At 41.5% G+C, this 16,215-nt stretch overlaps 1 protein-coding gene across 5 annotated transcripts in view; it reads left to right on the forward strand.

The window, feature by feature from the left end:
- The window catches only part of stxbp5a (syntaxin binding protein 5a (tomosyn)), a 222,239-nt gene that overhangs the window by 99,398 nt on the left and 106,626 nt on the right, over positions 1–16,215 (forward strand). For all 5 annotated transcript variants that reach the window (XM_038805189.1, XM_038805151.1, XM_038805169.1 and 2 more), the window contains exons 7-9: positions 4,439–4,522; positions 12,030–12,153; positions 15,149–15,227. In XM_038805189.1, the coding sequence (XP_038661117.1) occupies positions 4,439–4,522; positions 12,030–12,153; positions 15,149–15,227 (287 nt within the window). The remainder of the gene's footprint in view (positions 1–4,438; positions 4,523–12,029; positions 12,154–15,148; positions 15,228–16,215) is intronic.

Genomic DNA, 16,215 nt, shown 5'->3' on the forward strand with positions numbered 1-16,215 from the left:
ATATTCCTTGAGGCTTTTGAGACTTACAGAAAGACAGGTTGACACACTTCCTTTTCTACCCTCTCACTCGCTACTGAGGTCAGTGCTAGCTCATCTAATGCTGGCTGAGCTGAGATCAGCAAAATCTGTGCCACCCCATCCGTATAAATCAACTGCTGTAGCCAAAGGAGCTAAATTGCTGACTTCTGACTAACAGGATACATATACACCTGTAGAGTCAGAGAATTTACAGTGCAGAAGGAGGCCATTCAGCCCATCGAGTCTGCACCAGCCCTTGGAAAGAGCACCGTACTTAAGCCCATGCATCCACCTTATCCTTGTAATCCAGTAACCCCACCAAACCTTTTTGGACACGAAGGGTAATTTAGCATGGCCAATCCACCTAACCTGCATCTTTTTGAACGTGGGAGGAAACCGGAGCACCCAAAGGAAACCCACGCAGACACAGAGAAAATGCAAACTCCACACACAATCAGCCAAGGCCAGAATTGAACTTGGGTGCTGGAGCTGTGAGGCAGCAGTGCTAGCCACTGTGCCACCGTGCCGTCACTGACCTATTAGAAATGTATGCCATTTGATGGTCTACCACAATTCATGCCACAAGTTTACTGAAGTCGATCCCATGCTGAGCATTTTGTAATCGGGTTGTATGATTTGATTAAATCACCCACACTCAGCAGTATAATTAAGTCCAACCCCATTCCCATATCCAACTGTAGTCACTTGGCAGCATTCAGGAAATCCATTTAGTCCATCATGTTTGTGATGGTTCTTGGCTGAAGCAGTCCCATGATCTCCCGATTATCATGTTTAACTTCCAGTGTTCAATTCTGTTAAGAATTGCAATGTACTTGCCATAAATGTTGTTACTGATAAAACTATTAATCTCTAACAACATACTTTTAAAGAAAAACTCCTGTTATAATCTGTCACAAGTAGGCTTACATTAACACTGCAATGAAGTTACTGTGAAAAGCCCCTAGTCACCACACTCCGGTGCCTGTTCAGATACACTGAGGGAGAATTCAGAATGTCCAATTCACCTAACAGCATGTATTTTGGGACTTGTGGGAGGAAACAGGAGCGCCCGGAGGAAACCCACGCAGATGGAGGGGGAGGGAGAGTATTATTATTTTCTTTTAAAAAGATCAGTTATTCACTTTGTGTACTTGCTTATCTATTAACTTTCTAATGAAATGTACTAATCATGTATTTAACACAGTCTGGCTTCCTGCCTAAGTTTATATTAACTTTCATATAAATCATGAAATGGGTTTCTTTCTATGATCCTCCCCATCATAAATTGGAGTTGGAAAAGTTCCATTAGAGAATGACGTACGGATATAATATGCTATGCTGATCCAACAATTGCATGAATATTTGTTCCCCTTAGTGTGGCATATCTGTCACCAAACAGTAGCTTGACAGCTGGTTTATGGAAAGTTTTTTGAGTTGTTGGCAGCTATGTTATAAAGCGGCGTAATGAAGTAATCCACATACTTTAGCAAACATGACTGGCTGAATTTAGTTGGCTATGGGAGTTACAGGTACTTTGCTTAACAAGTCAATCTTGGTAGCTGAAGTGCTTATGTCACGCAAAGCCTTCCCATTCCGAACAGACACCTAAGTTAGTTGTGCGAAGGACATGATATGCAAGAGGAAAAAACACACTTGTTTTTCCTTCTAATGACTTGAGCGCTTTCATGAGCCAACCCCGCAGGCCTTTCAGGAAGTGCAAATCACCATTACCTTTGGATAAGCTGCTGAAATTGAGGCCCCATCTACCCTCTCAGATGGACATAAAAGATAGCCAGGAACTGTTTAAAGAGGAGAAAATGAGTCCTCCCTGGTATCCTGACCAACATTTATCAAACAGCCAACATCACAAAAAAGTAAAAGCATCATGCTGTTGATGCTGGAAATAAGTACGAGCAGAAAATTATGAAAAACTCAGCAGGTCTGGCAGCAGATAGTTTTTTTTCCACAGCGGTTTCATGGTTACTATTAGACTTTTAATTCCATATTTTTAATGAGTTCAAATTCCACCACCTGCCGTAGTAGGATTGGAAACGAGGTCCCCAGAACATTCCCGTGGGTCTCTCGATTACTAGCCATTTATCACATTGCTGTATGTGGGAACTTGCTGTGTGCATGTTAGATGATTTGTTTCTAACACAACAGTAACTACACTTCATGAAGGCCCCGCTTTCTCAACCATGCCCCTTACCAGATGCGTGGTGATCCTCAGGTTAAATCACCTCCAGTCAGCTCTCCCCCCCTCAAAGAGGAAAACAGCCTATGGTCATCTGGGGCTATGATGACTTTATCTTACTTCAAAAGTCCGGAATTGACTATGAAACACTTTGGTTGAAGTGATGAAAGTCACAATATATATGCATGGAATACCCAGACGGTATTTCTTGGAGCCACATTTTTTTCCCACCTCATTTTGCAAACCATTTGTGTACCGTTGCAGATAAGAGCAAAGTAATGAGTTCCCGTTACTAATGGCATATGTTATAATAATGGTTGCTATTTTCTACATGGGCCAGATTCATGAATACTCTCTTGATTGGGCAGCTTTCTGCTGAGAAACCACAGCTCCAAACAGTTTTCACTTGGGATCGATAAGAGCTGTTGGACGGAAAGGAGATTTTGTCCATTCAAAGTCGGGGCAGTTTCCAGAACTATGTTCACACTCTGTGGTGTGAGCCTGCTTTCAATCTGAACTACCTCAGCATCGTTTTCATAATGAAAGCTAATATCCTAAAAATCTCCCTCAACATCCAAGGATGCCTGGAACCTGATTCTCATTCATTCTTTTAAACTTGTCCAATAGCTCTGCACACTGACCTTGCAATGCTCCCTTTATGTTTGAATAACAGTCAGATGTTATATTTCTGAGAGTTCTCTGTACAGGAGTTGGCTTGTCAAACCTGCCCTAAAATTCACTTAGATTATGGCTTCTGTATCTCGACTCAATTTACCAATCTTAACCCTGTTTTTCTCAGAGTTCTGATTTCTCTGATTAGGGAACTTGCTGAGCAACCTTTTCTTGGAATGGGAATTGCTTTATAAGCGATTTTGATAACTTTGTTTCCTTTTGGGTGTGTGCTCGTACAGTGCTTAAAGATTAATTGCAATGAGAAGGTAGATAAATGTTCCGAGTGAGTGAAGCTCAAGGGGTGGTTAACCTTGTGGCAAACCACAAGGTGTGGCTAAAAACAGATATTGCTGGAAATATTCAGCAGGTCTGGCAGCAACTGTGGAGAGAGAAACTATGTTAATGTTTTAGGGCTTTGATCTTTCACAGAACAAGAATGGCGAGATCTGATGGGGTTTACTCACCTTTTAATATGTACACATACTATTTGCTGTTCTGCAGGAATCTGCTTTATTATGTTTTGCTTAGTTAACTATTCATATTTACACCCCTAACATATTTCCCTTGAGCTCTTTCTGGAGATCTCTCTACTGTAGTCTCATTAATCTCACTTCTGTCTCCTTGTAGGCTCCATATGGTCACTTAAAAGTAAATGATCTATTTTTGACCTTTGTGCCATTTGAATTTGTTATAATAATCCTCCACATTGAACGTAATAGTTCATTCCTCTTTAACTGAGACACCCTGTGGCAGAATTACTGGTTAACTGTCTTCAAATTTAAAATATAGCCTTTTTCCCCCCCAATTTATTCATTGTAGCCCCTTCCCTTATTGCTGTCATTGTCCGGGTTGCACCATTTAGTCAGGTTGTAGCACAATCCCCAAAGTTTCCACTGCTGAATTATGAGGTGAATTAATCTTCAGATTAATAGCTAGACTCAGGTCCCTCTTTAGTCAGGCCTTTAATGATGCACTAAAAGCATTTGTATGCCGATTAATTTTGATCCACAGTTCCACTTGGGCATATGAAATTTACACCAGCTAGATCTGTCATCAATTATTGACCAAGCATACATTTCTTGCCTAATCACTAAAATTATTTTAATTGCTATTAACCATATCCTTCCTACATGTACTATCTATTCAAGCCAGGCTATTTTGTTTTGCATCCATCATGGGGCATTATTTCAACTACCCTAATTTCTAAATTGTCTGTGTATGTAATCCAGAATTTTCTTTCATATAACATGCTGAGGAGGGCAGTTTTTGCAAGTATAGCACCACAACATTGGTGTCTGTATTTGGTTAGCTCGTTTGTTTGCAGTTGAAATGAAATGGGAGTTAAGATGTTGTTTGCAAACCAGAATGCTTTACCTGTTTGCTTCCTTTGGTATTAAAAATATATGATGAAGAGAAAGCAAGGAAGACACCTTCATGGGTGGAAGGGAGGGAGTGGATGGGATTTATTTATTTTAAATATGTAATAAAATTAAAACAAGGAACTGGAAGTGGACTTTAGTGATATACCTGGTCATGTCTTTTTTATTTCTGCAGCTTTTAATTGGTTTTGAATCTGGAACGCTGGTATTGTGGGACCTTAAATCAAAGAAGGGAGAGTACAGATACAGCTACGATGAGGTAAGCACATGCTTTAACAGAATGAAAATATGTTGATGTGAATTGAATTATTGGTGAGTAACATTTGTAATTTTCCTTGCAACCCTTTTTGATACTTACAAACGATTTACATTTCCCATACATGAGCAAGGCTGCAAAGTATACTTATCTCTGCCTATTTGAAAACACTTCATATTGGATTCTTTTCAGTGATTGTGGCAGTAGTAGTGTTTATAGAAAGCAAAGAGTGGGGATTAATGGGTGTTTCTCTGGTTGGCAATCAGTAGCTAGTGGTATCCCTCCGGGATCAGTGTTGGGCCCACAATTGTTCACAATTTACATAGATGATTTGGAGTTGGACCAAGGGCAATGTGCAGATGACACTAAGATGAGTGGTAAAGCAAAAAGTGCAGAGGATACTGGAAGTCTGCAGAGGGATTTGGATAGGTTAAGTGAATGGGCTAGGGTCTGGCAGATGGAATACAATGTTGACAAATGTGAGGTTATCCATTTTGGTAGGAATAACAGCAAACGGGATTATTATTTAAACGATAAAATATTAAAACATGCTGCTGTGCAGAGACCTGGGTGTGCTAGTGCACGAGGCGCAAAAAGTTGGTTTACAGGTGATTAAGAAGGCAAATGGAATTTTGTCCTTCATTGCTAGAGGGATGGAGTTTAAGACTAGGGAGGTTATGCTGAAATTGTATCAGGTGTTAGTGAGGCCACACCTGGAGTATTGTGTTCAGTTTTGGTCTCCTTACTTGAGAAAGGACGTACTGGCATTGGAGGGTGTGCAGAAGAGATTAACTAGGTTAATCCCAGAGCTGAAGGGGTTGGATTACGAGGAGAGGTTGAGTAGACTGAGACTGTACGCGTTGGAATTTAGAAGGATGAGGAGGGATCTTATATAAATATATAAAATTATGAAGCGAATTGATAGGATAGATGCGGGCAGGTTGTTTCCACTGGCGGGTAAAAGCAGAACTAGGGGGCATAGCCTCAAAATAAGGGGAAGTAGATTTAGGACTGAGTTTAGGAGGAACTTCTTCACCCAAAGGGTTGTGAATCTATGGAATTCCTTGCCCAGTGAAGCAGTAGAGGCTCCTTCATTAAATGTTTTTAAGATAAAGATAGTTTTTTGAAGAATAAAGGGATTAAGGGTTATGGTGTTTGGGCCGGAAAGTGGAGCTGAGTCCACAAAAGATCAGCCATGATCTCATTGAATGGCGGAGCAGGCTTGAGGGGCCAGATGGCCTACTCCTGCTCCTAGTTCTTATGTTCCCATGTGCCTCTCAGACAAGTGAGGAAATATCTTCTTGTGTTACTAATTCTTTGACCTTGAGCTGCAAGAATTATACTAACAGGCAATTTTGAACCTCATTGCCAAACCTCAAATCTACCAAATATGGGAAGTCCTTGTCTGTAGGAGTCAGTGTTTATAGAGCCATCCATCAGACCTTAAACTCGGCTTCACTTGAATATTATCTAAGATTTGAGGGAAGATTGAAGAAAGACTGCAAAATTGACCATATGTGTTTTTTTTTGAAAGGCCAATAGATGTCAGGGTAGACCGTCCCAGTTCTGTTCAACTTTTATAACCTCTTTGGATGCCTCCAAAGTTGCATCGTTAAACATGTTATTTACTTGGATTTGGTCCTAGCCTGAATGGTTGAAAGTCCTAATAGCCATGCATTTGTCTCTGCTTTTTTGGAGGCACAAAGGTGGGAGATATATAAAAGGTAAGAGAGAGGCAAAAATAGACATTGGACCATTGGAAAATGTGGCTGGAGAAGTAATAATAGGAAACAAAGAAATGGCAGACAAACTGAAAAGTTACTTTGCATCAGTCTTCACGGTGGAAGACACCAGTGGGATGCCAGAGCTCCAGGAGAACCAGGGGGCAGAGGTGAGTGCAGTGACCATTGCTAAGGAGAAGGTTCTGGGGAAACTGAAAGGTCTAAAGGTGGATAAATCACCTGGACCGGATGGACTACACCCCAGGGTTATAAAAGAGGTAGCTGAGGAGATTGTGGAGACATTGGTGATGATCTTTCAGGAATCACTAGAGGCAGGAAGGGTCTCGGAGGACTGGAAAATGCTAATGTAACACCACTGTTTAAGAAGAGAGGGAGGCAGAAGACGGGAAATTATAGGCCAGTTCGCCTGACTTCCGTCATTGGTAAGATTTTAGAGTCCATTAAAGATGAGATCGCAGAGTACTTGGAAGTGCATGATAAAATAGGACTGAGTCAGCACGGCTTCGTCAAGGAGAGGTCATGTCTGACAAATCTGTTAGAGTTATTTGAGGAAGTAACAAAGAAGTTAGACAAAGGAGAACCTGTGGCCATAATTTATTTAGATTTCCAGAAGGCCTTTGACAAGGTGCCTCATCGGAGACTGTTAAATAAGTTAAGATCCCATGCTGTTCAGGGTAAGATCCTGGCATGAATAAAGGATTGGCTGACTGGCAGAAGGCACAGAGTGGGGATAAAGGGGTCTTTTTCAAGATGGCAGCCGGTGACTAGTGGTGTACCTCAGGGGTTGGTGCTGGGACCACAGCTTTTCACAATGTACATTGATGATTTAGAGGAAGGAACTGATGGCACAGTTGCTTAGTTTGCAGATGATATAAAGATCTTTAGAGAGGCAGGTAGTTTTGAGGAAGCAGGCGGGCTTCAGAAGGACTTGGACAGGCTAGGAGAGTGGGCAATGAAGTGCCAGATTGAATACAGTGTGGAAAAGTGTGAGGTTATGCACTTTGGAAGGAGAAATGAGTCATAGACTATTTTCTAAATGAGAAGATGCTTAGGAAATTAGAAGCACAATGGGACTTGGGAGTCCTTGTTCAAGATTCTCTTAAGGTTAACGTGCAGGTTCCGTCGGCAGTTAGGAAAGCAAATGCAATGTTAGCATTCATGTCGAGAGGGCTAGAATACAAGACCAGGGAGGTACTTCTGAAGCTATATAAGGCTCTGGTCATACCCCATTTGGATTATTTTGAGCAGTTTTGGGCTCCGTATCTAAGGAAGCATGTGCTGGCCTTGGAAAGGGTCCAGAGGAGATTCACAAAAATGATCCCTGGAATGAAGAACTTGTCGTATGAGGAACGGTTGAGGACTCTGGGTCTGTACTCGTTGGAGTTTAGAAGGATGAGGGGAGATCTTATTGAAACTTACAGGATACTGCGAGGCCTGGATAGAGTGGATGTGGAGAGGTGTTTCCACTTGTAGGAAAAACTAGAAGCAGAGGACGCAATCTCAGACTAAAGAGACGATTCTTTAAAACAGAGATGAGGATGAATTTCTTCAGCCAGAGGGTGGTGAATCTGTGCATCTCTTTGCCGCAGAAGGCTGTGGAGGCCAAATCACTGAGTGTCTTTAAAACCAAGATAGATAGGTTCTTGATTAATAAGGGATCGGGGATTATAGGGAGAAGATAGGAGAATGGGGATGAGAAAAATAACAGCCATGATTGAATGGCGAAGCAGACTCGATGGAGCAAGTGGCCTAATTCTGCTCTTATGCCTTATGGCCTTATGGAGGTGGGTTTGAGTGTTTAATGCCTATACCTATATAGCACATCATTATGTCCTGTCACCTGTGAACTTCCCTGATGGTCTTTGCAATATTAATTGTCCCAAAGTTTGTCATGCTTGTTATTGCCTGTGACGCATGTAGATGGTGCTGCAGTAGGATTTTCCATTTGCAGCACTTAACCCTTTATCACGTTTTCCTATCATGAGATACCTACACAATTCCCCTGTTAAAACATTTTGTTTGAGTCTGTGATTGAAGTTGTGGGCACTATGTTACCAGTTTATTTTCCTTTCTTTGGTTCTGAATTGCCACCATGTGATATGAATTATTACTTTTCAAGGTGAGTAACCAGGTAAAATGTTCAGTTAGTTACATTTTATTTTTGCTTGTCCTCCAAGAAATGTTTCTCCCCAGAATTTCTCAACCCTCCAGTTGCTGGCCATCCACATCCCTCTTTAGCATTTAACAACGACTTGTATTTATCCAGCAGCTTTAATATACAAAATATCCTGAGCTGCTGCTTAGGAGCATTATGGAACAAAGTTTGACACCAACCTGATGAAATATTGAGGCAGATAACCAAAAAGCTTGGTCAAAGCTTTAATGAGTGGTTTATAAGAGGGAAAACTGAGTGGTTCAGAAACAAAATTACAGAACGTTGTGCCTTGGCAGATGAAGGCACAACCACTAATGTTGGAGCAGGTCAAATTGGGGTGCTGGAAATGGCCAGAATTATGAGGGCGGGTATCTAGGAGGGCTGTGGGGCTGCAGGAGATTACAGATATAGGGACGGATGAAGACATGAGATTCGAAAATAATGAACAAAAGAGATAACCAGCATAGGCCAGCGAGCACAGAATTATTGGGTGAGCAGGAATTGGTGAAAGTTAGGACACAGGCAGCTGAATTATGATTGGTGTCACAAAGTAGAATGTGAGACATGAACCAGGGAGGCATTGGAATAGTCAGAGGTGGTAAAGGATGTATGAAGGTTTAGGCAACATCACCTGAGGCAGGGCGAAGTTGGACGATGGTATAGTGGTGGAAATAGATGGTCTTAATGATGGCACAGATGTGTAGTCAAAAGCTAGCCTGGGAATCTTGTCGGGAACAAAGGAAATAACAGGAGTAGACCATGGAGGAGCTTGAGCCTGCTCTGACTATCAATACCATGATCTGCTTCAACTCCACTTTCCTGCCCACTCTTCATATCCCTTGATTCCCTGGAGATCAAAAATGTATCTATCTCAGTTGCAAACAGTCTAGTTTTGTCTCTTGACAGTTGAAAGGAGGAGGGGCGCATGAGGTAGAAAAGCAACAGAGTTTGTGGGATAACCAGACAATAACATCTGGTCTTAATATTTAATTGGAGGAAAATGCTGCTCATCCAATATTAGATAGACAGTCTGATCATTTAGAGCCAGTGGAGGAGTTGAGATGTGGTGGTCAGGTAGAACTGGATGTCTGGTGTACAGGTGAAAACTGAAGCTGTTTTCAGAAGATGTCACTGAGTGGCATTATGGAAACAAGAAAGATCCCCTGGGGGACACCAGAGGTAACTGTGCAAAAGGCTGAAGATATATAATTGCAGTTTATTCTCTGGCTATGATTAAAGACATAATGGAACCAGGTAAGTGCAGCCCCATCCATCAGGATGACAATGGAGAAGCTTTGAAGGAGGGTTGTGCAATCAGCCATGTCAAAAATTGCAGACAAGTGCAGGAGGACAAGGTGGAATAGCTTAACATCGTCATAGTCATGCAGGATGACATGTGTGTCTTTGATAAGAGCTACTTTGGTTACTGTGGCTGAAGCAGAAACCTGACTGGAGATATTAAAAAATTGAGCTTCAGGGAAGATAGACACGAGAAGTGACAACACGTTTCAGGGATCTTAAAGAAGAAAGGGAGGTTGGGGTGTTAGTTTGCAAGGACGGTGGCATGCAGCTTTTTTTGAGGAGAGGGTTGATGATGGTATATTTTAAGAAGAGAACATACCCGAAGAGAGCCATTAATATTAATTAACATAGGGTCCGGGAAGGGAATGCTGATGATCAACAGTTTAGTGGGAATAAGGTCAAGGAGACGGGTGCTGGATCTCATGGAAAAGTTGAACTTGAAGAGGGCACAAGGACGATGATAGTTTTGGAAGAGGCAGGGAGAATTTAGATGCAGTTTGGCCTTGTGCACTGTGGGAGGGTAGTGGCAGAGGAGCAGATCAGATGGTCTCAAACTTTGAGTTAAAGAAGGCCATGAGCTCTTAGTTATTGGAGGTAAGGATGGAGGAGACCGTGGAGACGGATTTAAGACATTTTCAGTTGAATAAGGAAACTGAGTCTATCTTGCATTCCAGGGTGCTTCTAGAATGGGCAATTTTGTCAGACAAGCACCCTGTAGGTACTTTACCTCTTCCAGCCATAAAAACATTACATTTTGATCAGCATTTTTACACAAATTATATCAGCTTTTCATAAAGTTCTGTGGCCTATTTGTATTCATTTTGTGTTTTCCAGCATGATACCTTTATGGGTGTTTAGTTTTCTTTCCCCTCCTTCAACTCGTCCCCATTGGGTCCACTAGGACTTGGCTCAGTCCATACCTCATACCCACCCAGGTCTATGTTCTAAATACGAAAGAGAAAATGCTGGAAAATCTCAGCAAGTCTGGCAGCATCTGTAGGGAGAGAAAAGAGCTAACATTTCGAGTCTGATGACTCTTTGTCATCAGACTCGAAACGTTAGCTCTTTTCTCTCCCTACAGATGCTTCCAGACTTGCTGAGATTTTCCAGCATTTTCTCTTTCGTTTCAGATTCTAGCATCCGCAGTAATTTGCTTTTCTCTATGTTCTAAATACTTGGCAGGGATACTACTGATGAATGTTAGCTCTGTCCTCTCCCACCACACCAGCTTCCTGCAATTCCCCTTTTGATGCCTGTTCCTGTCATCGCCCCACCCCTCTGGGTGACAAAGATATAACACTCATCAAGAATGGCATAGAAGCAGGAACTTGCCTTTTTGCCACTGACAATGCTTTCATAGTGTGCTATAATGCTTCTGTCATTGTAAAAATATTAAATTCCAACCAGTGCTACAGGTTTCTCACCCAATAATACGACAGCAACCAATTTTAAGGCCAATGAAATAGTGCAACAGTGCTTTTGGTCATACTATCAATCACTTGCGTTAGTGCGAGTGTGCGCTAATGTGTCCGAAAACCAGATGAATCTTTCTAATCCCTGCTTGCTCAATTATGGCCTTCATTGTCTGCTATTGAAGATTATTTTTTGTTTAGATTACCCATTGTTCTAATAAAGGAGAGTACAATTGAAAGGAACTGGTCAGTTATAAATATTACTCCTACATTTTATATGAGCTCATGCCTTTCAAAACAAACTGGGGACTTCTAAGGTTCTGACAGTTTATGCTCCTATCAATGTTTTTTAGTAAGACCTCTCTATTCCAACCCATTTTGCCTCTCCATCCCAGTGGCATGCTTCTACACAATAATTTGCTTTTATATAGTAAAATGTCCCAGGATGCTTCACAGGAGTGCAATAAGGCAAAAATTGACACAGCCAAAGAAAGAGATATTAGCACTGTAATCAAAAAAAGTAGTTTTTAAGGAGGGATTTCTAGGTGGAGAGAGGCAGGTGGGGTTAGACAGCTGAAGACATGGCTGCTAATGGCAGGGCAAAGGGAGTGGGTGTTCAACTTCTTGGAGGGGCATATGGCTGGAGGATGATTTGGCGATGGGATGGAAAGACCATGTACTGAGATAGGTGGTTTGTTTCTCTGTTTGCTGCTGTCCGTATGCTAATTTATTAGTCTGCCAGCAATCAAGACTTTTATATCGTTAGTTTGTAGTTTTTCAGTATTCCACTTTGAGTCAAGCTAATGTTAAATTGATGCAGACAATTATGGTCATTATCAAAGTTCTTTCTTACTAATGCTATTTTAGATCTGTTTTCTGACACACCTTCTATTCAACAGGCTATTCATTCTGTGGCCTGGCATCATGAAGGAAAACAGTTTGTCTGTAGCCATTCAGATGGCAGCCTTACTATCTGGAATGTAAAATCTCCCATCAGACCTGCGCAAATTATTACACCACATGGTAAGTGCAAACCTGTTTTTGTGGTCTTAACAGCCTACGTGTGTTACTTAACATAGTAGCATGGAAAATATGGAACACAAAGAAGGCAACCATTTGGCCCTTTTTTTTTGTCAGCTGAAAAAGAGCACTGTAGCCTAATTCCACATGATAGTTAAGGGTCTGTAGGCCTGATGGTTATGGCATTTCAAGTGCACGTCCAAGTATTTTTTTGAATGCGATAAGGGTTTCTGCATCTATCACCCTTCCAGGCACTGAGTTCCAGACCCATTCAAGTTTTAATGCCCTACATTAAAACATTTCTCCTCAACGTGCCTGGAATCCTACTGCCAATTCGGCTTTCTGGTTATTGACCTGTGCTGAGGGTATTAGGTTCTTCCTATCCACTCTATCCAGTCCCCTCATAATTTTATACGCCTCAATTAAATCTCCCCTCGGTCTACTTTGTTCTAAAGAAAACAGCCCCAACCAATGGATTCTCTTCCTCATACCTAAAATTTTCCAATCCTGGCAAGACCTTTTATACCCTTTCTAGTGTGATCACATCCTTCTTGCAATGTGGTGAGCAGAACGGTTTGCAGTACTCTATCTGTAGTCTAAACTAATGTTTTATACTATTCCCTTATATCCTTCCCGTTCTTATTATTTTATGCCTTGACTAATAAAGGATAGTATCCTGTTTACCTTAACCACCTTATGCATCTGTCCTGCTCCCTTTTGAGCTCTGTGGAGATTTCTCTGTTTCTCTAACCGTTAGGAAATTAAATGAAAATCGCTTATTGTCACAAGTAGGCTTCAAATGAAGTTACTTTGAAAAGCCCCTAGTCACCACATTCCGGCGCCTGTTCTGGGAGGCTGGTACGGGAATTGAACCGTGCTGCTGGCCTGCCTTGGTCTGATTTAAAAGCCAGCTCTTTAGCCCTGTGCTAAATCTGCCCCTATTTTGAAGTGCAATGTGTATTAAAGGATCATAGAGCTGTTACAACACAAGGCTATTTGGTCCATCGTGTTCATACTTGCTCTATGAACTTGTTTCACTCCACTGCCTTTTCCCATAGCCCTGCAATCATTTTCTCATATAATTATCTAATTCCCTTTTGAATGCCACTATTGAATTTGCTTTCTTTGAAAACTCGGTCAATGCATTGTAGATCCTAAACACTCGCTGAGTAAAAGCTTTTTCCTCACTTTGGGGCTGGTTCGTTTGCCAATCATTTTAGACAGGTAGACTGGTATTCTCTAGTTCTCAACCTTTTTGCTAATGGGAACAGTTTCTCCTTATCTACTCTGTCCAGACCCCTCAAGATTCTGACTGCCTTTATCAAATGTCCTCTTTACCTCCTCTCAGGAGAACAGCCCCGGTTTCTGCAACCTTTCCATGTAACTGTAGCTTGTTATTCTTATGAATCTTTTCTGCACCTTCTCCATTACCTACACATCCTTCCTAAAGTCTGGTGCTCAGATTTGGGCACAGAACTGCAGTTGAGGCTAAACCAGCATTTTTTATAAAGATCGTCTATAACGTCCACGCTATTGTACTCTATGCCATTATCTATAAAATCCAAGATCCAGTATTTCCTTGCCTTGTTTGCCCTCCTAAAACACATTAGCGCTTTGGCAATTATTTGTACACCTGACTCTTCGATTGTAATCTTGCTGTCATCTACAGCTTTTCTTCTTTAATATCAACCACACAATCAATTTTATTTTGCATAAGCTTCCTAATTATACTCTTATCTTGAAGTGTAAATCGTTGATATATACAACAAAAAGCAAGAGACCCATCACTGAGCCCCGCTGATCTCCCTTTACAATCAGCCTTCCAGTCACAAACACCTGGTCTGTAGTTTGCTCGGTCTATTCCTTACTTCGTTTTCAAACAAAAATATAATGTCAGCTGTCCTTCAGCATTATGCTTGTAACAAAATAGGATTGGGAAATTATGGTCAGACTCTCCATTATTTTCTCTCTTGCTTCACTTCGCAGTTTGGGACACATTTAACCCAGGCCTGACAATTTATCCACTCAAAGATCCCAAGCCCCTTAATATTTCCCCCTTCATGATGTTTATCCCAACAAATATTTTGTTCTCCTCATCCTTAACTCCAATATCTATATCATCTCCCTCTTGTGAAGGCAGATGTGAAGTATTCCTTAAGAGCCTCTGCTTCCATGCACAATTTTCCTTTTTGATCCGTAGTCCGTCTTACTCTTTCCTTCGTTGCTCATATGCTCTTTCTGTTTGAAACATCTTCAAAGAACTGTTGTGGCAAGCTTTAATTTAAGCAAAAGTTCTTGCCCCTAAGCTCTGTGGTTGGTTATCTGTGCCTATCCACACCTATTAGTTGATGATTGCAACTGGTACAATGTTTATTAACTTTTTTCTTTCACACTGAGTCTTTTTTTATAGTTTTCAGCTTTGTGCTTCTATTTTTGAATTGCATATGCATTTCTGTTTATGTGGATTGTAATCAAGCCTAGGGTGTCCTTCCTGTTCTTCCAAAGCCTAAGTATGGCCAATGTTGCGGAGCAAACTTTGAGTCACGACGTGATGGAATACAGCAATTCCTTGTCTACAGCTTATGATCAAAGCTGGCACATCGAGAAAACAATGCTTATACTTTACAGCCTGTCTCAAAAAGAGAACGCTCCCTCGCACATTGACCCAAATTTTGAACACTACATGATTGGAATAAGTTGAAACTTCTCCCAATGGGCCCTACCCATCTCGCAAGTCGGACAAGAGATTTGTTCCAATTCCTGATTTTTAAAACTCTGCATAATAATCTTTGAAGTTTTGTTAATAAAATGGATAGCTCCCCGGGTGGAAGCAATTCTTCCTTAACAAGGAATGATGAGTCAAATGCTGCAGTGCAATTAGCTTTGCTAAATTACAGCACGGTTCTGCATATTCTTGCCGAAGAACACAGCATCTTCATTGCACACATTGCATTTGGGGGGCAGGCTGAGCTACAGTTGATCAAACTTTTTCTTTCAGGAAAGCTGCCAAAAGATGGGAAGAAACCAGAGCCCTGCAAACCTATCCTAAAAGTGGAATATAGAACCTGTAGATCCGGGTATGTGTTGAGCCTGCTCTTTCAAAATGTTTCCGTGAATAATTTGTACTTTGAGATGTCAGTGCTGAAGCAAGGTAAGAGGTTCCATTTTGTCTCCCAACAATTGTCAATTACTGGATGTCATCAAGGCCTTCAACAGTAATGTGTACTCACAGCCACAGCTCCTTCGAGTCCTTGGGAATACTCTCTGTCAAAGTCCACTTTGAGTTTGTGGACAGTTTCTTCTGGTTTGTGGGAAATATTTGACAAATGTGCCAGCAGAAAGGTATAATTAATGAACATGAAATGTTTTTGTCCCTAATTTCTCCTTGCCACCTCTTTAGGTACACCTCACATGACAGGTAGAGAACACACTATCATCCTGATGTAAAGCCAGATCTAATAGGGACGAATTTATGATATTTAGTTAATCCTACATCTCCAGATAGGATGAGTGAGCTATTCATTAGGTTGAAATTCAATCATCTGGGAGGGGTGGGGGGTTACCATTGGCCAAAAGCTGAACTGGAACAGCCATATAAATAACGTGGCTGCAAAGAGCAGGTTAGCAGGCTGTGAATTCTCCAGCAAGCAGCCCTCCTCCTGACCACAAAGCCTGTGCACTACCTACTGCTCCGTATTCCACCATCTACACAAGACAGGAGTGTGCTGGAATACTCTTCCACTTGCCTGAATGAGCACAGTCCAAAAGACTAACGCCCAACACCATCCGAAACGAAGCAATCCGCTTGTTGACACCATGTCCATCACCTTAAACATTCACTCCACCACCAGTGCACAGTGGCAGCATTGTGCACCATCTACAAGATACACTGCAGCATCTTCCAAACCCACAACCTCTACTACCTAGTGGATGTATGGGAAGACCATCACCCTGCATGTTCCCCTCTAGTCACACACAATACTGATTTTGAACCGTAATGCTGCTCTTTCACTGGAACTGGTTCAAAATTCTGTAATTCCCTCCCTAACACTGCACGTACCTAAA

Source organism: Scyliorhinus canicula, chromosome 1 (genome assembly GCF_902713615.1).
Source record: "Scyliorhinus canicula chromosome 1, sScyCan1.1, whole genome shotgun sequence".
Classification (NCBI taxonomy): Eukaryota; Metazoa; Chordata; class Chondrichthyes; order Carcharhiniformes; family Scyliorhinidae; genus Scyliorhinus; species Scyliorhinus canicula.